Genomic DNA, 10,474 nt, shown 5'->3' on the forward strand with positions numbered 1-10,474 from the left:
CCCCAGTCACTATTAAAACTAAATTCGTATCGGAACAAATAAGAATAGAAAAAAAAAAATGTCGCTTTCAACGCTTAGAGGCTCAGCAGCCAAGAAGGTAACGGTGCCGGCAGTAGCCAAAAAATCGGGCAAGTGCCGTTCGTTCTATTTTCGGTACTTGGAGCTATGCAGAGCTCAGAACATAACAGCTGTGGCGGATATTCAGAAGAATTCAATTAAGAAGAACTCTCTGGAGTTCGACGTTGACAAACTAAACGTCAGCGACTGGCTGCTGGTCAACGAGTCGCTCTACAATGATCTCTGCCTGAAGAGCCTGGTGCTGCGCATGCGGTGCACTTATCAAAACAGTAAGTGGAGGGGCAACTGAGGGACTAAGACATAAGACTAAGGGAGACTACATTTTCCATGCAGACACAATCGAACCCATCGACACGGAGAAACGTGCTCGAGTCTACACACAGCGCCCAGTGGTGTTCACGCACTTCATTTTCCGTAGCCTCGTCCATTCCATTGCCAATTTTGTGATGAGCAACACGAATCTGACAGTACTCCAGCTGGAGGGTCTGCCCCTTTATGACGGTTACATTGAGTGCATTGCCAAGGTAGGACCATGACTCATCCATTCTGAGTAAAAACTGAGTACAAATAATTGTGCTTCTAGTCGCTGGCTGCCAATGATAGCTTGGAGACCTTGAGCTTCCGCAAGTCCGCCATTGGGGACAGAGGCTGCGAAGTGGTCTGCGATATGGCCAAGTACCTCAATCGCATTTCATTATTCGATATATCCGAGTGTCGCATCACCGCAAAGGGAGCCCTTCATGTGGCCACTATGATTAAGGTATTGGTAGAGATGAAGCTGCATTGGGTGCATGCTAACCGGAGTACTTGTTCTCCCTCCCACAGATGCAAAAGATGGCCCGTTACGCGGAGGGCTTGAAGCAGACTCCAGATGCCACGCTGCTGCTCGCCAACAATCCCAATATTGGGAACGAAGGACTCAAATTGATTGCCGAGGCGCTGAAGGAGAGTGCCTGGCTAAAGGGTGAGTGGCAGAAGCTGACACATGCCGTCCCACAATAATATCCACTCCGGTTCGTGCAGTTGTCGACATGCAGGGCTGTGGCCTGACTGACATTGGAGTCAATTTAGTACTCGACTGCCTGAAAGTGAACACTTCCATCACGGAGTTCAATGTGGACAACAACGAGGGCATCAGCCAGCCATTGCTAAGCAGCATTCGCGAACAACTTGGCGGCACAACCAAGCTCGGGCAGGAAGAGGATCCGGAGTATATTGTCTGCTTATTTGACGGTCTTCACAGCCTGACCAAGGGCAGGAAGTACACTATGGCCGAACTGTGCGCGATTGAAAAGATCCTTGAGGAGCAGCTCGCCATCGAACGGCAACTACGCAAGAAGGCCGAGGAGATGACACAAATGCTCAGCGCTCAACTTCTGGCAAAAAATAAAAGCCCCGTGGACTCTGTGAAGGAAGAGCCGGCACGCAGCCCAAGCCGCGGAGAAGACAAGCAGCAGTACTTAAGCAAAATCGAAGAGGAGCCAATCGAGGCCAAGCCCGCCTCCATCCCACACATGTCCAATGAATATTTGGAAATCAACGAAGAAGACCAGCAGGAGTAGGTTCAGCTGTAGCCCCCCCTGTGCATTCCCTCATTTTATATTGTATTTCACAGATCACCGAAATATCTAAAGACGCTGTTTACTGGACGCATCAAAAGCTCTGCTGCCACCCCGACAGCGACTCCGTGCAGCGAGCTGGAGCCAATGATGGTCAGCCATTTCGAGGAACAGCAGAAGGCCCCACAGAAAGACAAACAGAATCACGAGTCGAAGCCGCAAAACGAATTCGCCAACGAGCGCCACGTAAGTCTCAACTACCATTTACATTAATTGTCCCCTTTATTCATCTTTATGCCAATTCAAATCGCAGGTGCCATTCAAGCAGATCAACGGCGACGCTCTCTTAGCCAAGGACAATCTCAAACAGCCGCGTGTGGCCAGCGAAGGAGCTGGTGACGGCGTGTCCAACATGATTGAGCGCTTTGAGCAGATAATTGGCGAAGGTGTCATCACGCAGAGCCGCCGCAAGCAAGTGGGTGGCCCCAACGATGGCGCTAGAGACGTCAAGCAGTGCAAACAGGTGCAGCAGCGTGGCCAGGCGTCACGCCGCAAAAATATTGATTAATTTTAAAAAATTGTTTAAAATGTTTGCTTTTTATTTTATATGCAAAGGCAATTAAAATGCCACAAAACGGAGCTTCCGATTGCGTCTTTTGTTTCTTTGTCTAGCAATTACTCACCCGAAAGTGCTGCCAAATTAAATTCACTAGAATCATTGATTAATTATAAAAAAAAAACACTCACTACTCGCACGCACATTTGCAAACATTTACAGTAGATTTGTTTATATTTTTTTGTGGTTTTCCTTGGTTTAATATTACAATTTGACTTTCGTTTTGTAAGTTGTGCAAACAAAAAGAAAAAATATCAACAATGACTAAAGTAAAAATTCAACTAAAAACAAAGTTGCACATAATACTTTTGAGTGTGGGTGGCGAGATTATTGAACAATTATTGTAGTTGGTATTTCATTGACTTGTGCAAAACGAGGAGAGGAGGGGATTGAGGATCATCATTATAATAATACAAGGCATCAATAAATTAAGTATAAATAAATAACAAATAAACAAATATTATAATTATATTTGATGTAATTAATACGAGTACTCGCGTTTTGTCTGTCCTGTGTGTCGCGCCGTTTGTCGTTTGTGGAGTACAAAGTAGCCGCCGCTTCGCCACAATTATTCAACGTTTTAACGACAAACGAGCATCAAGCGTGGAAAATATATATATAATATAATAATTATATATCTTCAATATAAATAGGTTCCGCCGCCACTTGCCCAAGTTGGGGCGGTTTGCTGACTAAACATTTACACGGGACTCAAGCGAAAGCTTCTTTGAAATTGAATTGAATTGCATTTATAAATCTCGATTGTTTCGTTTGGATGGGTTTCCTATGCCAGAAGCAGCTCCTCGTGCAGGCCGTCCGTGTCCAGGGATTTGTTTGATTTAAACATAAAGTTGTTGTCGCTTGAGCCCTGCGACTTGGAGCTGGATGTCATGTTGTACAGCTCATCGAGATCCTGGCTGCGTCGATAGCTGCTTGCAAAAACCAAACTATTATACAGAATAATAATATTTGTGAGAGAGTTTTGCTTACGTGCTGAGGGGCCTGCTGTAAGTGGACATGGCCGGACTGGCCGGATTGTTGTTGCTGTTATTGCTGTTGCTGTTGTTGCTGTCATTGTCGCCGTTCATGTCATTGTTGTAGAGATCGCAATTGTCCAAGTACTCGGAGCGCAGATACGTGTCCAGATCGTTGTCGCACTCATCCTCCTGATCGGCATAGTCCTGCTCGTTATCCTGATCCTGCTGCGACTCCACCATGCACAACCACTGCGAATTATGATTGCGGAACTTCTCCAGCTGCAAAGGGTAAAGAGATAAGAAACAGCTGTTGGGGTGCTGCCTTGAACCGAACCCACCTTAATCCGCTTGGCCCACTCGGTGTCGCTGATGGCAATGATGTCCAAGCAATAATCGCACACCTTGCGTATCTCCTCGTTCTTGTCGTGCATGAGATCAATGAGGTAAGCGGGCGATTCGGTCTCCTTGATCATGTACTCGCGCGTGCTTTCGTGCCTAAGGATCTGCTGGAATACATAGATAATCTGTAGAACAATCTCGTCGTCCTCCTGCTTGGCCTTCAGCAGCTCGATCAATGAGATGACCACCTTGGCCCGACAGAAGAGCAGAGCGCACAGCTCGTCGCAGGCACAGGTGCCCAGATACACGATCGTATCGAGCACCAAATCATCGAGACGGGAGCATGGCACCAGCAGCTGCCTGATCCACGGTATTAGCTGGAAGTTCTGCAGTATTTGCGAGTAGTCCAGATCGGTAAGCGAGAGATTGCCCAGTATGCCAAGGCACTCAACAATGAACGCTTCGTCGTCGCAGATGGTCAGAATGCGTGCCAGATCGCCCACATAGTCAATGAACTGAAGCTGCAGAGACTCGTGCTGCGACAGATTGCGCAGCAGTTTCATTAGCAAAGCATCCTGATACTTGAACGCACGATCCATGAGGCTGTGCAGACGCTGGCCATCGACCATGATCTGGGCGTTGCGTCGATTCAGCGACAGATTGATACAGAGGGCAATCAGATCCAGATCGACCTTTACATTCAGGTTGAGGATCATCGCATCGGTGGCCATTTGAACGCATTCCGTCTGCGTGAACATGCCCTTCACCTTGTCGTCGAGGCTCATGTGGTAGAGTATCTTGACGGCAATGCCATGATGTTTCTCATCGTTGATGAACATCACCAGCATCGGCAGATAGCCGGCGGCAATCATTTTGCGCCTCAGGCCCCCATCGAAGGAGAGATTGAAGACCAGCTTGAGGGTGACCTGCACCAGGTCCGTGTGCGTGCTCTGGAACAGCCGCGGCAGCTTGGACACAATATTCAGCGAGCACATCTCATCCTTGTTGTCGCCCACAATAGACAGCTTCTTGAGGAACGTGCTGACAAGCATCAGCAGATCAATGTTTTGACGATCCAGCGCCTTGACCAGCATCTTCACAATGTGCTTGCGTCGCATCTTCTCCTCCAGCTTGACATTCTCGGCCATGTTCAGCAGCAGATAGAAGGCCACGCGCAGCAGCTGCTCCTGCTTCTTGGCAAAGATCTTCAGCTGTTTGTTCAGGCGATCGATCTCTTCCTTTTTCACCTTTGGATCATTACGATCCAGCGACTCGTTGCTCTGGGCCTTCAATTCGGCTGGCACAGAGCTGGGTGGGTCTACTGCCCCGCCACTGCCACCGCCTGCACACAGCGCCTCGTGATAGCTGCTGTTGAGTATTTGACTTTTGATCAGCGACGAGGACATGGAGCCATGAAAGCTACTCCAGTTGCCCGACTTGGGACGCTGCTTCAGTTCGGGAATGCGTCGACGTGGTGGCTCCATCTGCAAACACACAAGAGATTACGAGAAGGGCACTCACAGGCAGGAGCTTAACCAATAACCAACCTCCTTGGGCTTCTCTTCATTCATAATGTCCAGGAAATCATCTGTGCTACGATTCAGCTTCTCCTTGCTGGCCTTTGCCGAATGCGGTGTTGAGGAGCCGTTCGGCTGCTTGCGCACATCCAGCTCATTCCTCATTGTCTCATAGCGTCTCAGCTCATAGTCGATCACATCCATGCACAGCGAACCAATCTATAAAATGGGGACAAATTAATAGCCGCTTTATGGCTGAATGGTTGCATGCCCCTCACCTTGTACTGCACTATGAGTGGATGGAACTTGGTGTAGGTGGAGAAGCAAAAGAATATGTAGATGATGTTCGTCGACAGGTCAAGACTTTTGCGCCAGTCCTCGCGCAGTACACGCGACAAAGCACTGAGGCATGCTTCTGCAAAGAAATGCACAAGAATAAGCATCAGAATCGAAAGTTTAAACACTGTGGAAGATTCTTGGAGACTCTACCATTCTTTTCGAGCTCCTCTAGGTTATCAGGATTCCGTGCCATTTGCAGTATCATGGCCGAGCCGCGTATGCGTTCGCCCAGCTCCTCGTACAGCAGCTCCACATACTCGTCAATATTGTTGATGGACACATCCGCTGTCGGCGTGGAAGTGGCCAAAGAATTGCCACTGCCATTGGGGATGGATGAGCCAACGTTGCCAGCGCCAGTGCCAGTGCCAGTGGTTGTGCCCGTGCCTGTGCCACTGCTGGACATGGCGGCCACACTGCTATGCGAACGGGCCGAAGAGCGTGTGTGTGAGTTATGCAAGGCAGCCGACCGGCGGCTGTGTGTATTGTTGTCGGGTATGTCTACGAAATGACGAGAATATTGTATACCAATCAAAATGGTAATGAAACCCAGAAAACCCACCATTGCTGGCATTGTCCTTGCGATTCTTCAAATAGAATATGATCTGTTCGACATCGTTTAGCTGCGATTTATGAATCAGATCGCATTTGTCCACCACCTCGCGGGCCAAGGCAGCCGGATCGGTTTTGGTGTTCAGCGAGCGAAGCCTGATGATTTTCTGGCAATGCTGCGAAGTTTACAATAAATAATTAACAATTAATTGTACACAAGACGAGCGAAGCAAACTAGACGGACGAACGAACGAACGAACGAGACGGGGTAAATGAGGGCAAAGACCCCACACTGCCGACCGACCGACCCGTCATCGACCGGCGACCCCGTTTCATGCCATCGATTGGCCAGCCAGCCAGCCAGCAGCAGCTCAATGTCAACCGGAGTAGCCTCCCGCCCCAGCCCCTCATATCATACCTTCTTCTCCTCAATCATTGGATTATTGGGCTCCCCAAATACTGTCGCCTCCAGCTGATAGTTGACAATCAGCGCCTTGTCCGTGGGATGCGGCTCAATGGAGCCACCTTTCCATCGCCTAAAATGGTAAAGAACAAAAAATAGAAATGCAATCAGCAGAGACAGAGACAGAGAGAGGGAGAGAGGGAGCTGCAGCATTGGATTGTTGGATCAATCATAAATTATGCGGTTCAATGCGTAATGAGGTAATAACAATTCCTTTGTTCTGGACTAATGTTTCATAATTTATTTTGTTTTCTGTTGCAAGGCATACACACACACACTCACACACACACAAAGCACTCAATACGCACACGCATAGTAACAAAAGGTTGCGGCAAGTGGAAAATCAATAAAGAGCCAGCAGCAAGGTGAGTGAGTTTTCGCGGGGGGAACCTCCTCTCACTCTTCTGACATATGACGCGCAAGTCGTTTTTTTTTTTGGTACTTCTCTTTCGTTTGTTCTTCCACTTCAACACCCACACAAAAAAAAAACACAATCACTTGGTACATACGCACTTTTTAATAAACTTTGCGTCATCATTTGTTTGCATCTCTGCGGATTTGGTTTTGGCCAAATTTGTAGGATGAAAACCAAACTCCAATTCCGTTGTGGTTGTTGTTGTGGTTCTGGTCGGGGGGCGGCAGGTGTCACTCAGGCAGCAGAAACTGCTGCTGCAAGTGTCGCCTCTTTTTGGCCGTTCTTCCTCTGGATGCTGCTGCTGCTGTCTATGCGAATCGCCGGCAATCGCATTGATTATATAATAGATGTAGTGTATTACAATTAGAAGCAGCACAAAGCCCGATATTGTTTGGAAAATTAATAACAAAACAAATTGCATGCGACTCCCCGATTCTGGACCAGTGTGACCGCCGAATTATCGATAAGATATACCGTGAGACCATCAAAAATAAACCAAAACCTTTTCATTTTAAAAATATACCGCAAATATACCGTAGCCTTAAATCATATTCCTCAATTTTGATGTTCTACTTGATACTATTACCTCGCAAAATCTTTTAACACAGAAACAATAATTTCATCAGATTGAAGAAACAATTTGGCTTGTTATAAACACTCCTTTTTATTGCATTGCATTGCATCCTTATGACCTTATATTTTACACATTTTTATTTGAATTTTGCATACTAGCCAACTAAAATCACCCCTTCAGGTAGCAAGGGAGCTTTCATGTGTTATCGGTCTCTCGATACTAGTCTAGTGATGTTAAATGTCTTTTCGATAAAATGTTTGTAGATAAATATTTATCTGGGATTAACTTGTGGAACCGCGGAAGTTTAGGAAATGGCGTCTAATCAATATGCACAGTTAATATAAATCAATAATTTCTCACACACTGATCTGAAGTTTGTAGCATACTTTTAAATTTTCATTGAAATCTTTGAGCGCAACAAGTGTCATCGCTAGCAGTGCATGTGCGTTCCCGCCCACCGACTGTAGGCGCTTATCGACGTTCAAACTTTCGGCAAACAAAACTTATTCGAAAACATAAATCCAACACGCACTGAGAAACAAAGCATCTATCTAGGTTACGCTAATTGTGGGTTTTAATGTTTTTATTTGATTTACTAATCGTATTTGTTATTTATTTTGCAGAAACTCGCCACAATCCAGCCCCGCCACCCACTCGACAATCCGCTTGAAGAACTCAGAGTCCACTAGCTCGATGATGCGCACATTCTCCGGATACTTTTCCCGCTCCCGCAGATGATCGAGCACCATTTGGCCGCGGGTATGCGTGCCGCGCAGATCAACTGTGGCATGCCACGTGCTTTGCTTCCGCACCAGCCGGTCCTCGAAAAGCCAAACCGCCACCACAATGGCGTCGCAGGGATTCCACGTGTCGATCCCATACTGTTCGATCATGGGCAGCCACTGGGCGCTCTCCACGCGGTTCAGAAGAGTGATGGCCGAATGCTGGACGGACGCCGCCCTGGCAGCGAACTCCTCCAGGCGCCAATTCTACGGGGATACAAAAAAAACAAACATATTTATGAACCTTCTTTCCCGCAGGACACCTCTTCACCTGTACTTACAATGTGTATGTTGAAACGCTCTGGGAGACAGGGTTCCCAGGGCAGAATGGTGATGGGACAATGTGTCTTGAGCAGCACGGCGTGCGCGGCCTCCGGATCGGAGTGGAAGTTAAACTCTGCGGAACGAGAGGAGTTGCCCACGCCCTGGTAGTTGCCGCCCATGATGTAGAGGTCCCTCAGCTGCTGGCCGAACTCTTCACCGTACATAGTGTAGCCGAGAGCGAGGTTTGTCAGCGGGCCCACCGCGAACACGGTGATCTGTTTGGGTCGCTTGCGGCACAGCTCGTAAATGGCGGTCACCGCATGCTCCGGCTGCACGATGCTCTCCAGCGACTCCTCGCTGTCGCACACCGCCAGGCAGTCGCCGAAACCGTCGCGTCCATGGAAATACTTCTTGTCATCTTCGCTGCAGCTAATCAGGGGCTCCACGGCACCCAGATAGATGGGCACCTGGAATAACACAGGCACCAAAGGATTAAATTACCCACCTTCACATGGACACCTCCCGCCCGTACTCACATCTTGTCTGTCGCAGGCGTTGAGGATGCGTCGCATGTTGCGCGCCGCATGCTCACGGGTGGTGTTGCCACAACCGATGGTCGTCACGGCCAGGAGCTCCACCAGCTGGTTGCGCTCTGCGTGCAACAGCAGCAACAGGGCCCAGGCATCGTCGCTGCCGCCATCACAGTCGAGTATCGCGTACCTTCGACCAGTCGCCGGCTCTCCCTTGCCCTCTTCCTGCTTGTGTGCTGCTGCTGTACGTCCGTCTGCCATCGAAGGCGTGCTGTAAGTGCGCGCACAAATGGGGAAATGGGAAATGGAAACCGGGAATCGCTCTGTGGATTGGACACCGGCCCACGCGACGCCTGCAGCTAACCACCATCTAAGCTAATCTGCCCTCCATTGTATGCTCTTTGTGCGGGCGGGTGCTGACTTCATACCGTCCCCGTCCGTCTTCGCTTGTCATATTCGTCGTGTATCGGCGGCACTGAAACCAACCCACTATTCCATAGTGATATGGGCTGCTCGGAATTTCATAACGACGTACATGGTATGTGAATATGCCTTCCAATAACCATGTGCCACCGTGCATGTAGATATGCAGTAGTTGTCGCTCGTTCTATACTCCATATTTATTAAATCAGCTGAGATTGCACGAGCCAAAACAGACAGACAAAGAGCAGAGCGGGAGAGGATTGCGTGCACTTTAAACACACACAAACACCACACTCTTTGATACCCTGCAACGATCAGTAACGCAACAAAGGGATTTCCTTCTTCCAATCACTTACATGTGTACATATGTTTGCCTATGTGTAAACTCTGTACAATAAAGAAACACATGATTGAATTTGTTGAATTTATTTCCGTGGAACTTGTGTTAAGGCCAGTTAAAGCGGAACGCATCAGCAATACGAACTGCACAATTGAGTTGCGGCAGGTCGCCGCGTCGCGATAATGAAACTCGCCTGCGCTTTCGACATTTTCGAGCCATCCAAAGTAGAACCCCAGACGTGGTATAACATGAATACATACATATGAATGCATGTAAGAGTATATGTGATTCCGTTATTTAATTTCCAGTTAAATAAATATATACCCTGGCACACACGGGTATATTAAATGATCTAGCTTTAGCATCTAATTATATCTCAATATTCCTTATTCCCATCGCCAGGAATAAGAGAAGCGATTCAAGGGATTTGAACTATTTAATAGCTGCTATAAATCAGCCAAGAATTCACACGATCGCGTGATCGTTATGGCTGTAATGAGGCAGCCAAAGGTATCTTTAAGTCGTATGGACAATGAACGCTTATTGTCGCCCGAGGCAAACTTGCGTTTCCACATGCCGCCCTCATTCTCTCTATTGCACGTACAAACAACACCTTATACGTAAGTCTCATAAATTAAATTGCTTGTTGAACACAATTTAGATTATTTTTTTGTGACCCCCACCCATCACCCCACCAAACCAGAGGCCA

The 10,474-nt window shown here is 47.9% G+C and overlaps 3 protein-coding genes across 3 annotated transcripts; 1 reads left to right on the forward strand and 2 right to left on the reverse strand.

Annotated features, from left to right (window-relative positions):
* The first annotated feature begins 32 nt into the window (after nt 1–32).
* LOC117580868 (protein Cep78 homolog) lies at nt 33–2,205 on the forward strand. The gene is made up of 7 exons (XM_034267617.1): nt 33–347; nt 412–602; nt 662–838; nt 904–1,042; nt 1,102–1,636; nt 1,694–1,883; nt 1,951–2,205. The coding sequence occupies exons 1-7, from the start codon at nt 59–61 to the stop codon at nt 2,203–2,205; spliced, it is 1,776 nt and encodes a 591-aa protein (XP_034123508.1). The 5' UTR covers nt 33–58.
* Nucleotides 2,206–2,791: 586 nt separating this feature from the next.
* On the reverse strand, nt 2,792–7,302 carry LOC117581555 (kinesin-associated protein 3). The gene is made up of 9 exons (XM_034268887.1): nt 6,951–7,302; nt 6,393–6,510; nt 5,985–6,150; nt 5,576–5,923; nt 5,365–5,501; nt 5,117–5,305; nt 3,569–5,053; nt 3,244–3,509; nt 2,792–3,182 (listed from the first exon to the last, which is right to left on the reverse strand). Exons 1-9 carry the CDS (start codon nt 7,271–7,273, stop codon nt 3,038–3,040), a joined length of 3,177 nt encoding a protein of 1,058 aa, XP_034124778.1. The 5' UTR covers nt 7,274–7,302; the 3' UTR covers nt 2,792–3,037.
* A 676-nt stretch (nt 7,303–7,978) lies between these two features.
* LOC117581562 (uncharacterized protein C1683.06c) lies at nt 7,979–9,469 on the reverse strand. Its single transcript, XM_034268895.1, has 3 exons — nt 9,009–9,469; nt 8,490–8,939; nt 7,979–8,415 (listed from the first exon to the last, which is right to left on the reverse strand). Exons 1-3 carry the CDS (start codon nt 9,261–9,263, stop codon nt 8,035–8,037), a joined length of 1,086 nt encoding a protein of 361 aa, XP_034124786.1. The 5' UTR covers nt 9,264–9,469; the 3' UTR covers nt 7,979–8,034.
* Nucleotides 9,470–10,474: the final 1,005 nt, after the last annotated feature.

This window comes from Drosophila guanche, unplaced genomic scaffold (genome assembly GCF_900245975.1).
Source record: "Drosophila guanche unplaced genomic scaffold, DGUA_6, whole genome shotgun sequence".
Classification (NCBI taxonomy): Eukaryota; Metazoa; Arthropoda; class Insecta; order Diptera; family Drosophilidae; genus Drosophila; species Drosophila guanche.

Coding starts and splice junctions, on each gene's coding strand:
- LOC117580868 (XM_034267617.1), top strand. CDS start 59: ATGTCGCTTTCAACGCTTAGAGGCTCAGCAGCCAAGAAGGTAACGGTG. Junction 603..661: donor ACATTGAGTGCATTGCCAAG/GTAGGACCATGA, acceptor TTGTGCTTCTAG/TCGCTGGCTGCCAATGATAG. Junction 1,884..1,950: donor AATTCGCCAACGAGCGCCAC/GTAAGTCTCAAC, acceptor TTCAAATCGCAG/GTGCCATTCAAGCAGATCAA.
- LOC117581555 (XM_034268887.1), bottom strand. CDS start 7,273: ATGCAATTTGTTTTGTTATTAATTTTCCAAACAATATCGGGCTTTGTG. Junction 6,151..6,392: donor CAATGATTGAGGAGAAGAAG/GTATGATATGAG, acceptor TAAACTTCGCAG/CATTGCCAGAAAATCATCAG. Junction 5,306..5,364: donor CACTCATAGTGCAGTACAAG/GTGAGGGGCATG, acceptor CCCATTTTATAG/ATTGGTTCGCTGTGCATGGA.
- LOC117581562 (XM_034268895.1), bottom strand. CDS start 9,263: ATGGCAGACGGACGTACAGCAGCAGCACACAAGCAGGAAGAGGGCAAG. Junction 8,940..9,008: donor ACGCCTGCGACAGACAAGAT/GTGAGTACGGGC, acceptor GTGTTATTCCAG/GTGCCCATCTATCTGGGTGC. Junction 8,416..8,489: donor AGCGTTTCAACATACACATT/GTAAGTACAGGT, acceptor GTATCCCCGTAG/AATTGGCGCCTGGAGGAGTT.